At 35.9% G+C, this 21,753-nt stretch overlaps 1 protein-coding gene across 7 annotated transcripts in view; it reads right to left on the reverse strand.

The window, feature by feature from the left end:
• The window catches only part of ZFYVE16 (zinc finger FYVE-type containing 16), a 121,367-nt gene that overhangs the window by 31,933 nt on the left and 67,681 nt on the right, over positions 1–21,753 (reverse strand). For all 7 annotated transcript variants that reach the window (XM_077139309.1, XM_077139306.1, XM_077139303.1 and 4 more), the window contains 8 exons: positions 19,347–21,595; positions 18,378–18,474; positions 15,413–15,574; positions 12,718–12,860; positions 3,618–3,993; positions 2,314–2,436; positions 1,455–1,610; positions 673–897 (listed from right to left, as the gene is read on the reverse strand). In XM_077139309.1, coding sequence (XP_076995424.1) covers positions 673–897; positions 1,455–1,610; positions 2,314–2,436; positions 3,618–3,993; positions 12,718–12,860; positions 15,413–15,574; positions 18,378–18,474; positions 19,347–21,595 — 3,531 coding nt within the window. The remainder of the gene's footprint in view (positions 1–672; positions 898–1,454; positions 1,611–2,313; positions 2,437–3,617; positions 3,994–12,717; positions 12,861–15,412; positions 15,575–18,377; positions 18,475–19,346; positions 21,596–21,753) is intronic.

The following is a 21,753-nucleotide window of genomic DNA, read 5'->3' on the forward strand; positions in this document are numbered from 1 at the left end:
ACTAGTTGTGTCAAGGACAGATATGTAAATACACGCATACAGACAACACACACACACAGTCTCACAAATACACTTACACATATACATAACAATACAGTTTATATAATTTTTGGGTAATAAACTAAATGTTAGGAACAGAAAAATAAGAATAAGGAGACTCAAGCTTAGAGAAGAGGAGAACCACTATTTTTAAATATTTCCTTTCCTAAAAACAGTTACCTCTTGGTTATAGACAACAACTGAAAAGCAACAGCATTGATAATAATAAAATCCTTTATATTTGGATTTATGATACACACAAATTGAAAGGGGCAATAATTTACCTTAATACAAAGGCAACATAAAAAATGAACTTCCTACATGTATATGCTTTTAAGAAAACCTCAGCAAAAGTTATACCATCAAGGTTTTTAATAATTTTTAATGAAATTTTTAAAATTTTAAGGTGAATCAATTTAATAATTTTTGAAACTCTGGAAGCCTCATGACATACCAAAACTGTCTAGCCAAATCTGGCAGAACAGGGTTGGTTTAGAACTTTTTAAACAATACAAAACAAAAGTAGTTCCATTAATCCATTCAAAAATTGATCTTAATGATTTCCTTAAATTTCTTATTTTACATTCAATATTTCTGAATCTATGTAGTGTAGCAAATTATTCTAAAACTTACCTTTATATTCTGCACCCAATCTCAACATTAAACGCATAGGAAAAACCTTTGCCCAGGGAATTTCTAGTTTCTGGATAAGAATTCCACAAAGAAAAGGACAGCTTGGTAATGGGAGATCATCAAATTTCTGAAAAGTAGGTGTAATAAAGAGGATTCCTCCATGATCCTTGCTACCGAGAAAACTCTCAGTAAAGGTAATATTGTCCAAGTTTTCTATGTATTTTCCTGGAAATAAAAATCATTAATGAAAACATTTTATGATGTTTCATTATTGTTTTAAAGAGGTCTTCTGAGTTTGAATATCTCCATATAACTTTCATAAATAAAGATAAGGTAAAATATTTTTTTTCTTATTCCCACTTTTGAAGAAACATCTATTGAGTAACTTCTGTTTACAAAGTTCAGTTATTCCTGGAGATTATGAATAAATATTAAAAATGTTTGTAGCCATACATATTCTTAAATTTTTCTCTTTACAGCTCGATCAACTGAAAAATTATACCATGTGCCCCCAATAATACAGTCAGTAAGAAAAATACATATATAAATACAAGAAAATTAAAAAGGCAAACATATTTCCATTTTTTAAATTAAAAAGTGTGTAAAAACAAATCATATAAAATGCTAGTTTTAGGGAGACTGAATTGATTATTATGTTCTTTTAAGATCAGCAGTCTTTTCATATAATAAATCTTTAGTACAGTCAGCATAGCCAAAAAACATAAATACCTTTACTAATTTATCCATTCCATCGTCTACAAAGTTCAAAATAAAATGCTTACCTTTTAGAGCATCCTTATATATGGTGATAAATAGTTTGAAGATGTCTGTAGGAATAGTATCTTCATTTGGCAAACATAATAACAGAATAATAATTTCTGCATGTCCCAAGCCATGTAATCCATTGGTTGAGAAGTACCAGTATTTGTCTGAGGAATCTTAAGTGATAAAAGCATGCAACTATAAACATCAACTTCTATTAACGAAAAAATACTACAAATAATTTTCTTTACATGAAGCACATCTTTTTTCAAATTCCTTATTTTCCCAAAGTTCTTATAAAGGCTTTAAATTCAATTGTATAAGATTAATGTAAAAAAAGAATGCATAAAAAATTATTTTAAGGAGGAAATTAATAAATAACAATAAGATAAAGATACAGTAAGATGGTGGAACATCGTGGGAAAGAATTAAATTAGTATCAGAGAATGGAGTTGATAGATGCTAAGATGCATCACAGAGGATTATTTACTTCCTTACTTTTAATGAGATCATTTCACCTAATTTAACCTGTTTAACTGTCACTAAATCAGGATTCCTTTTTACCTCAATTACCAAATTTTAATTTATCTAAAAGCTGTAGAAGACACAGTCACTTGCATCATGCGCATCAAAATATAGCTCAGCTATGAGACCTCAACCTAGAATTGACTGAGAGATGCTAGTAAAAATCTGTAAGCTGGTATTTCAAGTCCACTTAATATAAATATGTAAAATTTATTTACTGTCAAATATGGCTGCAAAACCAATGCCCAATATTGCTTATTTTTCACCAATGTCTATCAAAATCTAACCTGAAGATTTAATTAATTCAGAAATCCTGCTTAGCAATTAGGCAAAGAAGGATGAGTTATTACTTACAAAATACTAACTTGACATTCACGAGTAGATTAGCATTTAGGATAAATGTAACAGGATGAAATCCTTCACCTTCAAGAAGCAAAATGATCTGCTCATAAGATGGATGTTCTTCTACTTCAGGCACTAAATAATGAAAATAAAATTTAACTATGATAAATATGACTTCTTATTAAATAGTCTTACATAAAAAAAGAGATTTATAAATCCACCAATGACATCAAATTTAAAAATAAAAGCAAACACATTTCATAAAATCTTGTTATATACTCACTTTTACTTTTCCATCTATGCAAAGTATTAATACTCTAATACACATAAATCCTAATATATTAACATTATATATAGTGTACATTCAAAATATGTTGCTTTTATGTAATTTCACATGCAACGCTTTACAACAAACACGTTTGTAAAGTGGATTCTTGTTCGCCAGTCATTCCAAATAATTTATGCAATTTACACGCTGTAAAAGCAGTCTAGACCCAAGTTAGCTGCTTGGCTGTCAAATGTCCTTTGTTAGTGACAGAATGCAAAAAAAAAAAGATCTTGGCAATCAATAGGGAAATATGCATGACATGCAAAGGAAAGGACTTAAGGTATTTTTGCCACTACAACTAGTCTCATGCAATGGCTCCTACTGAAAGAAGTGAGGTTCAAAGCCTTATTCCCTTATGTGTAGTTATCATTCAGAGAACATAATCATTTCACATTGCAGGATATAGCATAATGCCTGGGAATGATAAGGGTTTAAACAAGGCAATCACTATGAGGTGGGAGTTAGCCACAGAATCTCAAGGCTAGAAAAGACCTTAAGTCATCTAGGTTCTCTTCTCTTACTGAGGAAACTGAGATCCCAAAAGATTCAGTAACATGCTTCAAGTCATACATATACTAAGTAGTAAAAGAAGGAACTAAAATTCCTAGCACTGTCATCCAATCCAATGATTAAAAAAAAAAAGATATATAGTCAAAACTCTAAACAGCAGAAATATTTCTCAGAGCTAAATCTATGAGTTCCCCTGTTGTACTGGATTTTTGCTCCATACTAAATTAGGAGTCCAGCTGCAAAAAATGAATTATATTAAATTCAACTCAAAAGTTCAAATCTTTTTAGAATTTGTTTTTGTATAATAAGACTTTTTGTAAAGTAAAGTTACCATCCATAACATATATTACAAGCAAATTGTCCAAGCTTTTTTTAATACATTTTATACCACAAATGAAATTCACCACCACATTCTTTAAAAAAAAATATATATATATATATATATATTTTTTTTTAATTTAAATAACTGGTATCCTACCTGATTCTGATTCTCTAGATGCAACTAGAAGTGGGGGCAAACTGTCCTCATCATTCAGTAGAAGACTAATCTTATTGCAAACATACTTGTCAATACCACACAGTAATTTATAATCTGAAATACTAGCAACAGGTAAACTGCAGTTAATTAAGACATCAACAGGACTACTTGGTTCCTCAATTTCTGCAAAAACATCATCATCTAGTATAAAAGAACTAGAAGTAGGTAGCTCCTCAGTTCCTGTGGTTATAGGCAGTTTTTCCACAGATGGAACCTGAGAAATAGAATTTTGAATTGTCTCATTTCTTGCAATATCTCCTATCTCATCATTTGGTTTTTCCACTGTAGAATGGGCATGATCCACTGTTTTTACCATCTGAAAATACAGAATCATGAAAAAAATCAGTTCATATTCTCTGTTCAACTGTGAAATATTGATCTATACAGCCAAACATATACTTTTTTTTTTATTAATTAAAAAAATTAACTAACACAACAATAGAAATCAATCCATTCTACATATGCAATCAGTAATTCTTAATATCATCACATAGGTGTATGGTCATCATTTCTCAGTACATATGCATCGATTTAGAGAAAGAAATAGCACTACAACAGAAAAAGAAATAAAGTGATAACACAGAGAGAAAACACAAATAAAAATAAAAAGTACAAAAATATATAAGAGGAAAAAAACAAACAAACAAACAAAAAAAACTATAGATCAGATGCAGCTTCATTCAACGTTCCAAGATAATTACATTACAATTAGGCAGTACTGTGCTGACCATTTTTTTTTTTTTTTTTTTAGACGTCATACCATTCTACATATGCAATCAGTAATTCTTAACATCATCACATAGATGCATGATCATCGTTTCTTAGTACATTTGCATCGGTTTAGAAGAACTAGCATTATAACAGAAAAAGATATAGAATGTTAATATAGAGAAAAAAATAAAAGTAATAATAATAAGAACAAAACAAACAAAACAAAACAAAACAAAAACCTATAGCTCGGATGTAGCTTCGTTCAGTATTTTAACATGATTACTTTACAATTAGGTATTATTGTGCTGTCCATTTTTGAGTTTTTGTATCTAGTCCTATTACACCGTCTGTATTCCATCAGCTCCGATTACCCATTATCTTACCCTGTTTCTAACTCCTGCTGAATTCTGTTACCAATGACATATTCCAAGTTTATTCTCGAGTGTCGATTCACATCATTGGGACCATACAGTATTTGTCTTTTAGCTTTTGGCTAGACTCACTCAGCATAATGTTTTCTAGGTCCATCCATGTTATTACATGCTTCATAAGTTTATCCTGTCTTAACGCTGCATAATATTCCATCGTACGTATATACCACAGTTTGTTTAGCCACTCGTCTGTTGATGGACATTTTGGCTGTTTCCATCTCTTTGCAATTGTAAATAACGCTGCTATAAACATTGGTGTGCAAATATCTGTTTGAGTTTTTGTCCTTAATTCCTTTGAGTAGATTCCCAGCAATGGTATTGCTGGATCGTATGGCAATTCTATATTCAGCTTTTTGAGGAACCGCCAAACTGCTTTCCACAGTGGTTGCACCATTTGACATTCCCACCAACAGTGGATAAGTGTGCCTCTTTCTCCGCATCCTCTCCAGCACTTGTCATTTTCTGTTTTGTTGATAATGGCCATTCTGGTGGGTGTGAGATGATATCTCATTGTGGTTTTGATTTGCATTTCTCTAATGGCCAGGGACATTGAGCATCTCTTCATGTGTCTTTTGGCCATTTGTATTTCCTCCTCTGAGAGGTGTCTATTCAAGTCTTTTTCCCATTTTGTAATTGGGTTGGCTATCTTTTTGTTGTTGAGTTGAACAATCTCATTATAAATTCTGGATACTAGACCTTTATCTGATATGTCGTTTCCAAATATTGATTCCCATTGTGTAGGCTGTCTTTCTACTTTCTTGATGAAGTTCTTTGATGCACATAAGTGTTTAATTTTGAGGAGTTCCCATTTATTTATTTCCTTCTTCAGTGCTCTTGCTTTAGGTGTAAGGTCCATAAAACCGCCTCCAATTGTAAGATTCATAAGATATCTCCCTACATTTTCCTCTAACTGTTCTATGGTCTTAGACCTAATGTTTAGATCTTTGATCCATTTTGAGTTAACTTTTGTATAGGGTGTGAGATATGGGTCTTCTTTCATTCTTTTGCATATGGATATCCAGTTCTCTAGGCACCATTTATTGAAGAGACTGTTCTGTCCCAGGTGAGTTGGCTTGACTCCCTTATCAAAGATCAAATGACCATAGATGAGAGGGTCTATATCTGAGCACTCTATTCGATTCCATTGGTCGATATATCTATCTTTATGCCAATACCATGCTGTTTTGACCACTGTGGCTTCATAATATGCCTTAAAGTCTGGCAGGGCAAGACCTCCAGCTTCGTTTTTTTTCCTCAAGATGTTTTTAGCAATTCGGGGCACCCTGCCTTTCCAGATAAATTTGCTTATTGGTTTTTCTATTTCTGAAAAATAAGTTGTTGGGATTTTGATTGGTATTGCATTGAATCTGTAAATCAATTTAGGTAGGATTGACATCTTAACTATATTTAGTCTTCCAATCCATGAACACGGTATGCCCTTCCATCTGTTTAGGTCTTCTGTGATTTCTTTTAGCAGTTTTTTGTAGTTTTCTTTGTATAGGTCTTTTGTCTCTTTAGTTAAATTTATTCCTAGGTATTTTATTCTTTTAGTTGCAATTGTAAATGGGATTCGTTTCTTGATTTCCCCCTCCGCTTGTTCATTGCTAGTGTATAGAAATGCTACAGATTTTTGAATGTTGATCTTGTAACCTGCTACTTTGCTGTACTCATTTATTAGTTCTAGTAGTTTTGTTGTGGATTTTTCTGGGTTTTCGACGTATAGTATCATATCGTCTGCAAACAGTGATAGTTTTACTTCTTCCTTTCCAATTTTGATGCCTTGTATTTCTTTTTCTTGTCTAATTGCTCTGGCTAGAACCTCCAACACAAGGTTGAATAATAGTGGTGATAGTGGACATCCTTGTCTTGTTCCTGATCTTAGGGGGAACGTTTTCAATTTTTCCCCATTAAGGATGATATTAGCTGTGGGTTTTTCATATATTCCCTCTATCATTTTAAGGAAGTTCCCTTGTATTCCTATCCTTTGAAGTGTTTTCAACAGGAAAGGATGTTGAATCTTGTCAAATGCCTTCTCTGCATCAATTGAGATGATCATGTGATTTTTCTGCTTTAATTTGTTGATATGGTGTATTACATTAATTGATTTTCTTATGTTGAACCATCCTTGCATACCTGGGATGAATCCTACTTGGTCATGATGAATAATTCTTTTAATGTGTTGTTGGATACGATTTGCTAGAATTTTATTGAGGATTTTTGCATCAATATTCATTAGAGAGATCGGCCTGTAGTTTTCTTTTCTTGTAATATCTTTGCCTGGTTTTGGTATGAGGGTAATGTTGGCTTCATAGAATGAGTTAGGTAGTTTTCCCTCCACTTCGATTTTTTTGAAGAGTTTGAGGAGAGTTGGTACTAATTCTTTCTGGAATGTTTGATAGAATTCACATGTGAAGCCGTCTGGTCCTGGACTTTTCTTTTTAGGAAGCTTTTGAATGACTGCTTCGATTTCTTTACTTGTGATTGGTTTGTTGAGATCATCTATCTCTTCTTGAGTCAAAGTTGGTTGTTCATGTCTTTCCAGGAACCCGTCCATTTCCTCTAAATTGTTGTATTTATTAGCGTAAAGTTGTTCATAGTATCCTGTTATTACCTCCTTTATTTCTGTGAGGTCAGTAGTTATGTCTCCTCTTCCATTTCTGATCTTATTTATTTGCATCCTCTCTCTTCTTCTTTTTGTCAATCTTGCTAAGGGCCCATCAATCTTATTGATTTTCTCATAGAACCAACTTCTGGCCTTATTGATTTTCTCTATTGTTTTCATGTTTTCAATTTCATTTATTTGTGCTCTAATCTTTGTTATTTCTTTCCTTTTGCTTGCTTTGGGGTTAGCTTGCTGTTCTTTCTCCAGTTCTTCCAAATGGATAGTTAATTCCTGAATTTTTGCCTTTTCTTCTTTTCTGATATAGGCATTTAGAGCAATAAATTTCCCTCTTAGCACTGCCTTTGCTGCGTCCCATAAGTTTTGATATGTTGTGTTTTCATTTTCATTCGCCTCGAGGTATTTGCTAATTTCTCTAGCAATTTCTTCTTTGATCCACTCGTTGTTTAGGAGTGTGTTGTTGAGCCTCCACGTATTTGTGAATTTTCTGGTACTCTGCCTATTATTGATTTCCAACATCATTCCTTTATGGTCCGAGAAAGTGTTGTGTAAGATTTCAATCTTTTTAAATTTGTTAAGACTTGCTTTGTGACCCAGCATATGGTCTATTTTTGAGAATGATCCATGAGCACTTGAGAAAAAGGTGTATCCTGCTGTTGTGGGATGTAATGTCCTATAAATGTCTATTAAGTCTAGTTCATTTATAGTAATATTCAGATTCTCTATTTCTTTGTTGATCTTCTGTCTAGATGTTCTGTCCCTTGATGAGAGTGGTGAGTTGAAGTCTCCAACTATTATAGTATATGAGTCTATTTCCCTTTTCAGTGTTTGCAGTGTATTTCTCACGTATTTTGGGGCATTCTGGTTCGGTGCGTAAATATGATTGTTATGTCTTCATGTTTAATTGTTCCTTTTATTAGTATATAGTGTCCTTCTTTGTCTCTTTTAACTGCTTTACATTTGAAGTCTAATTTGTTGGATATTAGTATAGCCACTCCTGCTCTTTTCTGGTTGTTATTTGCATGAAATATCTTTTCCCAACCTTTCACTTTCAACCTATGTTTATCTTTGGGTCTAAGATGTGTTTCCTGTAGACAGCATATAGAAGGATCCTGTTTTTTAATCCATTCTGCCAATCTATGTCTTTTGATTGGGGAATTCAATCCATTGACATTTAGTGTTATTACTGTTTGGATAATATTTTCCTCTAACATTTTGCCTTTTGTATTATATATATCATATCTGATTTTCCTTCTTTCTACACTCTTTTCCATATCTCTCTCTTCTGTCTTTTTGTATCTGACTCTAATGCTCCCTTTAGTATTTCTTGCAGAGCTGGTCTCTTGGTCACGAATTCTTTCAGTGACTTTTTGTCTGAGAATGTTTTAATTTCTCCCTCATTTTTGAAGGATAATTTTGCTGGATATAGGAGTCTTGGTTGGCAGTTTTTCTCTTTTAGTATTTTAAATATATCATCCCACTGTCTTCTAGCTTCCATGGTTTCTGCTGAGAAATCTACACATAGTCTTATTGGGTTTCCCTTGTATGTGATGGATTGTTTTTCTCTTGCTGCTTTCAAGATCCTCTCTTTCTCTTTGACCTCTGACATTCTAACTAGTAAGTGTCTTGGAGAACGCCTATTTGGGTCTAATCTCTTTGGGGTGCGCTGCACTTCTTGGATCTGTAATTTTAGGTCTTTCATAAGAGTTGGGAAATTTTCAGTGAAAATTTCTTCCATTAGTTTTTCTCCTCCTTTTCCCTTCTCTTCTCCTTCTGGGACACCCACAACACGTATATTTGTGCGGTTCATATTGTCCTTGAGTTCCCTGATACCCTGTTCAAATTTCTCCATTCTTTTCCCTATAGTTTCTGTTTCTTTTCGGAATTCAGATGTTCCATCCTCCAAATCACTAATTCTATCTTCTGTCTCTTTAAATCTATCATTGTAACTATCCATTATTTTTTCTATGTTTGCTACTTTATCCTTCACTTCCATAAGTTCTGCGATTTGTTTTTTCAGTTTTTCTATTTCTTCTTTATGTTCAGCCCATGTCCTCTTCATGTCCTCCCTCAATTTATCGATTTCATTTTTGAAGAGGTTTTCCATTTCTGTTCGTATATTCAGGATTAGTTGTCTCAGCTCTTGTGTCTCATTTGAGCTATTGGTTTGTTCCTTTGACTGGGCCATATTCTCAATCTTTTGAGCGTGGACAGTTATCTTCTGCTGCTGGCGTCTGGGCATTTATTCAGATTTCTCTGGGTGTTGGACCCAGCAAGGTTGTAAGATTTTTCTGTGAAATCTCTGGGATCTGTTTTTCTTATCTTGCCCAGTACGTGGTGCACGTGGCACACGTTTGTCTCAAGTGTTTGGAATGGGTCTCCCCCAGTCACCGATCTCCGTGGCCTGGGGCTTTCGGATCCAAATCTCCCCGTTGGTTCAGGGGCCGCGCGTGGTGGGGGCGTCAGCTGCCGCGGCTTGAGGGGACCCTGTGGCTGGTTGCGGGCCGCAGCGGGCCTGGGGGATTCCCCACCGGACCAGGAAGCCTCCCGTGGGGGGGGGGCTTCCGCGGCTTGGATAGCCCTCCTATCTGAGACTCGTATCCGCGGACTCGAAGCAGAGACTTGAAGCCGCCCGCAAAAGAGGGGTGCCACCTGCCTCGGCTTGGGAAACTTGCTTCTCCAATACTCTCAGCCGGCCCGGAAAGGGGGGAGGGAGTAGTTCGGACCACCGCAGCTGCCGCTGATCGGGAGATCGCACGCCGCTCGGGGGTCTCACTGCAGCCGAGTCTCGCAGTCAGTCTAGCCAGCCCAGACTTTGGATAGCCCTCTGATCCGGGACTCGTAGCCGCGGACTTAAAGCGTAGACTCGAAGCCGCCCGCAAAAGAAGGGCGCCGCCTGCCTCGGCTTGGGGAACTTACTTCTCCGATACTCTCAGCTGGCCCGGGAAGGAGGGAGGGATTAGCTCAGACCGCCGCAGCTGCGGCCGCTCGGGGGTCTCGCCGCAGCCAAGACTCGGAATCAGACTTGCCAGCCCAGACTTTGGATAGCCCTCTGATCCGAGACTTGTAGTCGCGGACTCGAAGCCGCCTGCAAAAGTGTGGCGCCGGCCGCCTTGGCTGGGAAGCTTGTCTCTCCGAGTCTCTCAGCCAGCCCCGGAAGGAGGGAGGGATTAGCTCGGACCGCCGCAGCTGCGGACGCTCGGGGGTCTCGCCGCAGCCAAGACTCGGAATCAGACTTGCCAGCCCAGACTTTGGATAGCCCTCTGATTCGAGACTTGTAGTCGCGGACTCGAAGCCGCCCGCAAAAGTGTGGCGCCGGCCGCCTTGGCTGGGAAGCTTGTCTCTCCGAGTCTCTCAGCCAGCCCCGGAAGGAGGGAGGGGTTAGCTCGGACCGCCGCAGCTGCGGCTGCTCGGGAAATCGCCCGCCGCTCGGGGATGTCACTCACCGCAGCTGAGTTTCGCAGTCAGACTAGCCAGCCCAGACTTGGTTACGCTGTGTGTCCATTCCCTGCTGTAGCCCCGGGAGTTGTTTTGTACTGTTTCTGTTCACCTATTAGTTGATTTGGAGTCGGAGGAACTAAGACGCATGTACCTTACTAAGACACCATCTTGGATCCCTCCAAACATATACTTTTAATAGGAGTAAATAAAAATGAAAATGGCCTCAGAAATTCTTCTGAAATCAAATTTTCCAAGAAACAGAACCACTTTGCTTCTTTAGCTTCAGATGAACAGAGTATTTTAGTTTTAACTTTACAGTATGCATTGGGTAGGATTTTTTTTTTTTTTTTTTTTTTTTTTTTTAAAGAAAGACAGAGAGAAGGAAGGAAGGATAGAAGGAAGGAAGGAAGGAAGAAAGGGAAACATTTTTAAACATTTTCTTGTTTTATTGTATTTTGTTTTTCCGTTTTTTGTTACATGGGCTGGGGCCGGGAATCGAACCGAGGTCCTCCGGCATAGCAGGCAAGCACTTTGCCCGCTGAGCCACCGCGGCCCCCCATTGGGTAGGATTTTAAGACTGGAATATGAGGAAAGGAGAACTCCAGGATTCTGTACCAACCCAAGGCTCTCCTCTTTATAACAGCCAAAAAAAGCCTTGGGCAAGCAGGGACAAAGGATGGTATAGAAAAGCAAAGTGGTAGGTATACTGCACAACAGTAACCACCTAGAATAAACTATACTTAAAATCTGCTTCAGTAAAGCTCCTTTCTTGTCAGGTTGGTCAAAACCAAATCAACATTAAATGAGAACCATTTATGAACTCAAATAATACTTATTAGTCTATTTAGAACATTCATTTTATTAAAATATTGACTGAAGGTTGGTACTAGCTAAGGAACATACCTTTAGTAACTACGGTTATTCGTAAAATCTAGCTCATGAACTCTTACAAACAGCAAACATTCACATTTACATGTATACTCTATATATAGTATAGCAGCTGTATATTCATCTTGCTAATGGTGTCTACCTGAGAACAACCAGATGCCTGGCACAAAGCAGGTGCTCAATAAATATTTGTTTAAGTGAATGAAAATATACCTAATTTATGTATAATACTGCTTCTGTGAGTATTTTGCTATTTTACAATGAGATGTCTTAGTGGGCTGGGATTCTATATTATGAATTTTCTATTTAACACCTAGCATATATGTATACATGCAAACAAAAATATTACCATCTGATACTTTCTTGAATGTCTGAAAATTAAATAAATATTTGTCTAAAAAATCAGGTCTATTTCCCTATATTGGTGGGTCTCAAAATGTGGTCAGACATAAAAAAATGTCTTTAAGACAGACATTAATTTGTAAAAATGTAAAATGTCACTCCTCTCACCAAACTTCTTTTGTGTCAAAATGTTTTTCATAAAAAAAACATTATTTCTCTTAACAAAATGGGTTTACTAGTTTAATTAGTAAGTTTTTTAATAACTCAAATAACCTGTAGCTCTTGGGACTCTCAATAAGTTTTTTTTTGGGGGGGGTACATGGTCTAAGAATCGAACCCGGGTCTCCCACATGGAAGAAAAGTATTCTACCACCGAACCACCTGTGCACCTGACTCTCAATAACCGTTAACAGTATAAAGGCACACTGAGATAAAAAAAAAGTTTGAGAACTATTGCCTTAAATTGACATTAAACAAGATTATCTAAAATATATTCATTATGTCAGTTCATTCCTCATCATAGGAAGCTCAAGCATTAAAAAATAATCACAGGAAAATATAAAATAAAATTTTATTAAATTAATAGGCCATTTTTCAGATTCCTTACCAAGGGAGTATCAGGTAAGAGAGGACTACAGTCTTCAGAACATCTTTTACTTCCATATGATAATTTTGTTGTATCTGCCACTTCACCGTTGGGCAATATACCATCTGCAAACCACACTCTCTTCTGTTCTTTGGAGCATAGTCCTAGAGTTGGTTGAAAAAAGTAAAGCATTTTAATTTGGCAATACTGAAACAATTAAATATCCAATGGGTCAGGAAATGTTTCCAAAGCTTTCCAAAAATTTTCATGCTCCTGTAAGCATTTGATCTAGTTTTACGACTTTCTTTACTATAAACTGTTCATAAAAACATGGTGCACAGAGAATTGGTAGTTTGCTGTGAATCAACTGTGCTATTTGAGAATGCTGAGAGAGAGAGGGCGGGCCACAGTGGCTTAGCAGGCAGAGTTCTTGCCTGCCATGCCAGAGACCAGATTTGATTCCTGGTGCCTGACCATGCAAAAGAACAAAAAAAAAAAAAAAAAAAAAAAAGAGAATGCTGAGAGAGGGCTACTAACTACAAAAGTTGAACCATATCCCACTCTAAGGGCAAAGACCTAGGGAGGTGGCTTTTTGTAAATTATCACACAAAGGCAGAATATTAGACCAGAGTTGGTCCTGGAATTCACACACTCAGTGGACAGGAGGGGTGATACTTGAAAAACATTGTTAGGGGAGAGGGGGGAGCAGAGAGGGAGGCAGATTTAAAGCCTATAATATTAAGGCTAAGTTAGTGTGTGTGGAAAGGAGAATGAATAAAATTTAGGGACTAAGGCACAGAGGAAAAAAACAGAGTAGACTGAAGTATGGCATATAAGCAAAGTAAAACATATGAAGAATAGAAAGAGGCATAAGTCTAAATAATGCAAGAGGATATAGTCTATCAGAGGTCATTTCTTATTTTTAATTTATTTATTTAACAAGGAAGCAAAATCTTTTTTATTCTTATAATGCGAATGTTGAAAAGTGATTATTGTTTTAAAAATAATCAGATTATCACAAATTTGGAGAAAATAACTGAACATCAGTATAAATACATGTTCTCTTTTGTTATAAAGTATCCACAGAATGTTATGAAAATCACTGCCAGATAATTTTAGGACAATATAAAAATCAAAAGGCACAATGTCTCACTGTCTCCCTTCTAGAACATAACACAGATAACACTGACAAAAATTGGAATATATACATATTTTTGTAATATGGGTGGACATATTACACAAAGTATCATTTCCGGAATTTGTGATACTTTTATAATGTAATAACTCAGATGTCAATATATGAGAACCTGCAAAACATTTTAAAAGAAAATTTATTCATGTTTGGAGCTAAAATATAGAACTGTATACACTACATCTCCTTATTTCAGTTATGATAAATGGGAAATAGCTATTAACTAAGAAGATAAACTGAAGTCCAAAACAATGTTAGAAGATCTGAATTTCCCTTTAACTGACATTTACACTTCACTTCTAGCATGTTACAGACCAACAGTTTATGTTTAAAAATGTAGCCAGATTTTCCTCAAAATCCTAAACTGCAGGTGGTAAGAAAGAGCAGAGAGCCCCAAGATTTAAAAATAGATTTCTAAGGAAAGGGAGATGTACAACTATATACATATTGTCTATTAAACCCAAGTGCAGTCTTCTAAACAATGCTCATTGATGCCAGGCTGGGAGTCTGAAACTACAATTCCCAGACTTCCTGGCGAGCTGCCTCTAGTCAGGTTCTGCCATCAGTGGGAGACTGGAAATAGGAAGAGAAGAGAAGTGATTCTTTCTGTTTCCGGCTCTGACAGGTAGTAGCAGTAACAGTGCTGCTGTTAGTGTTCTTAACATCAACTCTGGAACACTCCCTTAGTCATCCAAGCACCAACCCTCTGAGGGTCTTTGGCACAGAAGTTCTCATTTGGTGTTCCCTTATAGGTCATAATACCAGCCAGTGTGTCCCAATCCTTCATCCTCAGACCTAGATACCAAGCACTTCTTGGTGCTCTTGCATCAAGCTCCAGTAACATTGCCTCTCCCCTATTGTTACTCCAATTCTTGGGGTGGTGATTGCTTCCTGCCATTACTAAACTCTGAGTTACCTGATATACAAGGTTGAAAAATGTCCCCCCAAATGCATGCCCACCTGGAGCCTCAGAATGTGACCTTAGGATGTACCCTAATCTAATATGCTGGTGTCCTAATAAGAAGAGGAAAATCTGGACACAGAGAGGCAGATAACGAGAGAAGACAACCACGTGAAGAAGGAGGCAGATACTAGAGTTATGTTGCCACAAACTAAGGAACGCCTGGGGCTACCAGAAGCTGGAGGAAGAGGCAAAGAAGGATGCTTCCCTAGAGGCTTTACAGGGAGTCTCGTCCTGCCAACACCTTGATTTCAGACTTCTAGGCTCCAAAACTGTGGGAGAATACATTTCTATTGTTTTAAGCCACCCAGTGGTTTGTGGTATTCTGTTATGCAGTCTTGTGAAATTAACACACTGGAGCACTCGCATTTTTATATACTTTCAGTCTTCCAACATATATGTATAACCAAGTCTCTATACTGAAATCCTTCTGATACCTAGTCTGGTTTCATTTACCTGACTAAATCCTGACTATACTAGATAATATTTATTTTACCTTTTTCTTATTTTTGTTTAATTCTAATTTATCTTTATTATAAGGCATAGCATCTTCATCTAGTTACCGTCACCACTTGGTTGTCTAAGTGCTGAAACTGGTAAAGCTGTAGGTGAAGGTATACTGGATGTCTGGGTCTCCTGAAAAGGCTGACAGGTGGCACATTCATCAGATTGATTAGTTTTAAGATTAGAACCAGTTGGACTCATCATTCTTTCAAATGCTTGAGCTATAAAGAAAAAAAGTAGTATTAAAATCTCAGAGGTTTTTGAATTTCAAAGTAAATTAAGATAAATATTCTATTTTTCAAGTGGTAAGGAGAAAGACATAAATGACTAAATAAGAAAAAGCGGCACTTGGCAAAGATAACATCTGAGTAACTTGCCCATGTTTCTTATTTTAGTTGGCAACTTTTCACTTCAGTATAAGCTACCAATTAGTTTTATCAATATTATATTTGACATGTGTTTGATATCTACTACAGAAAATAATCTTTATTTAATATGCTTGTCTGTTTTTGCCCTTGTGTCCCTACAGTCTACTTCCAACATAATTCTGAGTGATCCTTTTAAGACATAAATTGTATCCCATCATTCCCCTGTTTAAAATCCTTTAATAGCTTCCCAACTGGAGTAAAAATTAAACTTGATACAATGACTCAGAAGATCCTACCTAATCTGCATACACACTCCCACCGCCTTCCAGGTCACTGGATTATCTCCTCTTTCTCTATAACTCCACTTGTTCAATATTAACATACAAATACGCAGTCACCCAGGCCTCCTTACTCTTCAACAAATCAAGCACTCCTCTAAGGGCCTTTGCTCTTACTGTTCTCCATGTCTGGAATGTTCCCACAGACATATAACCGTTCTCTTTTTGTTCGAGTCTGCTCACATATCACATTATCATGAAGTTTTACACTAAAACAACTTATTAAAAACACTGCCTTTTGCCACCAATCTATTCCTATCTATCCTTCTTAGGCAGTTTAATTTTCATTTAGGATATTATCACCATCTGACACTCTCTTTGCTCATTGTCCATCTACCCCCACACTCATAAGCTCCATGAGAACAGGGAGTCTACTGTGTTTTCAGCTGGAGCTCCACAACCTAGAATACTGCCTGAATACTGCTGAGTTTTCAACCAAATAACATGACATAACACTGGTAGTTTCAGCATTTCTCCAATCTGATCTGCCATAAATGCTGCCATTGCTAAAATAATCTCCCTTAAGTGCCACTGAATGACAGCACCATCATGAAATGGCTTCCACTAACCAAATGAAACACAAACATATTATTCTGGGTTTCAAAGTATATTTCAACTTATCCCAAATCTACTTAATGCCAACCACATGCATTGGCATGTGAATTTTTCCTTGAAACTCATAGTGTCTCAACACAACTTTCTCATTATTTATAATCTCTATTCAAACTTTTACTTCTAGTTCTTTGCAGAAGCAATTTCACAAATTTTGAACTTTCTCCTCTTAATAAGATATTTTAACTACATTATTTTAAATAATCACTTTTACCATTTTTAACTCCAAATCTGATATTAAAGTAAGTTACTTATATTTTCTTGTGGCATATAATGTAGTAAATAGTACCATAAATCAAACTAAATGCTATAAGATATAAAAGAACAGAATAAATAAAATTAACATATTTAAAATTTTTATTAATTAATACCATTCAAAACATATTCTCTGATTAACCACAGCCTGATTTCAGTGCCCTACTGAGTCTCTTCAATGATGTATCTTCTCCTCTCCTGAGCCTTATTTATAGTCAGAGCACGTCTTAACACCCAACCAAAAATCTGACCTGTCAATTCAAACAATGTTTCAAATTTTCATGGCTGTTTTATTTTTTTAGAAGTCGGAAAAATAATTATGAGGGAGCTTGCGCTAATATTTCTGAACTCTGGCAGACTGCCTTGGCTAACAGTATCAGTAGTCAGATCTTCTAAGCTATTGATACAAGACAAGAAAAACCAAACTATAAGCACCTAAACTAATCTCTTTTTGAACAACAGTGGTAATAAATAAATATAAAAAGATTTATACTCTTTTATCTTCCAGAGCAGAGGTCAACAGCAGGGAGTAAAGTAGCTTACCTCCGGCTAACAGACTCACATCAGAGCTTTTGGGAGAACTGCTGAAAAAATTTATCTTCGTTCAAAAGAGAAAAACAAATTATTATCAGGTATTTATTCTCCTGGCTAACAGGAAGCAGTACCTGAGCTACTGCCTAAATCTTGTGTTAAAAAGTCTGAAGTAATATTTGCTGGGAATTAAACTACCAACAAATCTTTGAAAATGCCAAGAAGTACACAAAATAAACATGTATTTGACATAAAAAACAAACAAATCAACAAATAAAAAGCCACGTACACAAAACCACGATAACTCAAATAAGACCACCAAGACAACTGCTGATCATGGTAGCTAGTCAGGGAGCCAGAGAATCAACGGGAAATGCACATACATAAAATTCTAAAATTGAGGAGGGGAAAAAATATGAGACAAAAATGTGCAAAAAGTGTGGCAGTCCTATGAATTTATTTATAAAATCATAAGCACTATTACTCTATCTTTTACTTGAATTTAGGTTATTTTTTAAAGGGTGGAAACTATGATCTAGTCTTGTGCTATTTATATATAACAATGACTACTATTTATAGGTAGGTATTCTATAAATGTTTATTTTAAGATGATGAGGATGTCAATGATAATGGCAAAAACAAAGAGGCAGGTGGATTGTAGGATTTGGGGACTTGGTACCTGTTAAAAGTTAATGGACTGCCACTCCAGAAACTGAATGCTTCCTTTCCAGACTGGTAGGATTAATTGTGAGAATGGAACAAAAAGAAGAGAAACCAAGCTTTGAGATGTCCCACCTAAGCCAGATAAGTCAACACTAGGTCCTTGCCTTAAGAAAATAAAGAAGTTTATCTTTGTCATAATTCAGTTGTTTTTAAGATATGCTCAATTATTGGAAGAAATAGATCAGGTTAATACTCACCCTTAGTAATGGTCTCATAACAGACTACACATACTCTTGCTTCCTTTTCTAAATACTGTAGTTTACACTTTCTATTACAACAGACACCACAAAATACCTACAAAAAATAAAATAACATATCTGTTTTTATTTCAAGTATACATATACCTACTGGAACCCAAGGGGTAAGTAAAAAAAACCTTATAAACCAAAAAACATTTTCCTTATTATATAGTTTTCCTAATTACCACCATCATAGGTATGAATGTATTTATCTATTTATTCTTCACTTCAGTGAAGTTTCTGCAATTTAAAACTGTATTTCCAACCAGGAGAATTCCTTTACAACCATTCTATGTTAATCAGAAAGGAGAATAAAAGTTTTCTTTAATGAAAAAGTTTATATTTAAAAAGCTTTCTGTAGTTCTTTATTTCAAACTTTAAAAGGAGAATGTTATTTTACTAAAAGAGAGTAGGGTTGATCTGAGGCCAACATATAACTGAAAAATGCTAAATCAAAATGCAATATTATTTCTATAGGTAACTCTTAGAGTTTATGGATGGTTAACTCAGTTAGTGAAGCACAAATGAGACCAACATCAGTGTTTCCCAGGGGACCAACCACAGCACTAGTTGCACAGAATAGTCTTGAAGTATTAGAGAACAAAAGGGGATTTAATTGAGTTTTGAACATCTGATTTTTGAATATCAAATGTTAGAGAGATAAAGACACAGACTTTTAAATGTTTTGAAAATTAGTCATTGAGAAATACCCTTGAAACAACCCTGACGATATAACATTTATTCAAATCAAACAGCAATCTATAGAATGACAGTGCTTTACAAATTTCTAAGTTTGTCACTGGTAGGTGACAAACATTGATTTTAAACTAACTGTATCTTTTAATCATCTTCTTAATCAGCTATTTGTCACATTAGCTTTCATTAAAAATGTCCAAAAGAATAAAAAGACAGATTTTTGTAACTTACTTTCCCACATGCTCGGCAGTGGTGTCGCCGTTTTGTAAAAGTAAATTTGACTTGGCAGTTCATACAGTTTGGAGCTTCTGAATCAGGGACCCAAGGAGGTTGTTTCTGCCCCAAAACCAAGCCTTCCTTTTCAGGTAAAGAAAGAGAGTCTTCATTTAAACTTACAAAATTGGATCCAATTTCAAAATTACTTTCTATATCAATGTAATTAGAGTTGAAGCCACCTTGAGGATCAGCTGTAGAATCTGTAGTACAAAGGGACGGGACTGTGTTATCTATTACACTGGGTTCACTTTCAGACATATTTGGAATATCCGGCTTATTCAATTCCTTTGAACTCTTTGGTCTTGATGGAAGGCTAACCAATTGCTTAGGTCTGGCCCCTCCAACATGAACAGATTGACTGTTAATATCAGAGACTGATAATTCATTTGTAATCTCAGACATACTGCTAGGTAACCCCTGTTCAACTGGAATTGTGCTCTTATCCCCTAAAGAAAGGTCACCATTTTCTGTTGTATTTTGTTCATCAACTGTTCCACAAGTCATATTAATACCAGGACTCTCCCCAGTAGCTCCTGCTTCAGCAGTGAAATAAATGTTACTAACATTGTCATCATCTGGGTCTTTAATATCCATCTGATTCATCTGAGATTTTGAGTCATTTACAGTTTCTTCAAAAGACTTTACGGTAGTGGTCTGAAGATACTGTTCTGTCAGAAAGGCATCAAGTTCAGCATCACTAATCAGTGTGCCACTTTTCATGCTTTCATCTATATTAAAGTAATCTAAGTCTTGCCCATTGATATCACTGCCTGGAAAAGTAAGACCTTCACAACAATCAGGAGACTCCAAGGCAGTTGTGCCAGAAAGCTCCATTTTAAATTCTGTGACTGCAGAACTGGTGTCATCCAGAGATTCAAATCTGATTACTGTCTGCTCAGGATCTCCCTTTCTATCTTCCATCTTTTCAATTAATGGCTGAAAAAGTTTATTTTTACATTTTTCCTGTTTCAAAAAATCAGTGTCCATGAAAGATTCCCCATCCAGAATAATACTCTTTTGTATTTCTTCCTGCACAGTCACTGCATCTTGAATATGTCCATTCTGAGGTGAACAATCATCATGTGCTTTACTTTCGATTAATGATCCCCACACAGACGCCGACATTGGAAGACAGGACAACGGGGACTGCACATCTTCACTGGAAACATGCGAAGCTGAAGAGGAGTCTTGACGCACATTATTATCTTTAAGATCTAAATTTCTTGAGTCTTCTTTTGTAGATTGTTTCATAAATAAAGTAGTCTTATCTTCTTGAAAAGAAAAGTCAGGTAACTTGACATTTTCATCTCTTGAATCTGAATCATTTAAGCATAAATCTTCATTTTTTGGAAGATTACAAGGCAGAGCACTAATACTGCCTCTTTCTTCTAAACATTCTGTGGCAGCTCTAACTGTTGCAATATCTACCCACTCTTCCACCAAACAGCCATCATCCTTTAATAATTCACGAGGCTGGTTCTTGTGTTGTAGATTGTCTTTGGCATCAAACCATTTGGAACTTTGTTGAGTCAAAGCAGATGGTATGTTAAAATCAACAACTGGTTCTAACTGATTAGAGATCTTTTTATCCTTTAAATTTTCTGTTCCGTTGTAATTACATGAATCTGAAAGAGTTTTATCTATTTTTACATCCAATTCTTTTGCTCCGCCGATTTCTTTATTTTGTAATTCAAAGTTGACATTGGTCTGTTCCTCTCTGACAATATCACCACTGTGGTTTGTTGAAGAAACACAAGGAGTATCTGACACTAAAGGCAAATCCAACCCAATTAAAGAATCTGTACTAGACTTAAAATCATCTGGCAATAATTTTTTAATATCTTCTTCACCATTAGTTACATGAACTAAGTTACCCATGTCACTTATCAGATCACAGATTGGTTTACTACATCGTCCCATACATAAAGGCTGGATTTCATCTGAAGTACTACCATCTACAGAAGAAAGAAGATCAAGTCCTGTTACATTTTTTTCATTTTGTACAGAAGTTAGTCCCTCAAGAGTTTCTTCATTCAGGGCAATCTGATTTGTTTCATGGCACATTTCTGATGAGGCACAACTTTTAATGCATTGTTGATCTTTTGGTAGCAGTGAAGTTAGTTGTGAGGAAGCCAATTCTGAAGAAACTGAGCAGTTATTAGAATCATAGGCACCTTTTACATCTTGGAGATAATCTTGTTTATCTAATTAAAATAGAGATACAATGTTATTAAGTAGAGCCAAATCAAATACAATTAACATAAATGTGCTATGTTTTCTAAGACTTCTAAACTAGGTAAACTTTTTTGGGGACCATAAATAGATTACCTTTTGCTAATTGGTAATAATCCTCCAAACTATT

This window comes from Tamandua tetradactyla, chromosome 21 (genome assembly GCF_023851605.1).
Source record: "Tamandua tetradactyla isolate mTamTet1 chromosome 21, mTamTet1.pri, whole genome shotgun sequence".
Lineage (NCBI taxonomy): Eukaryota > Metazoa > Chordata > Mammalia > Pilosa > Myrmecophagidae > Tamandua > Tamandua tetradactyla.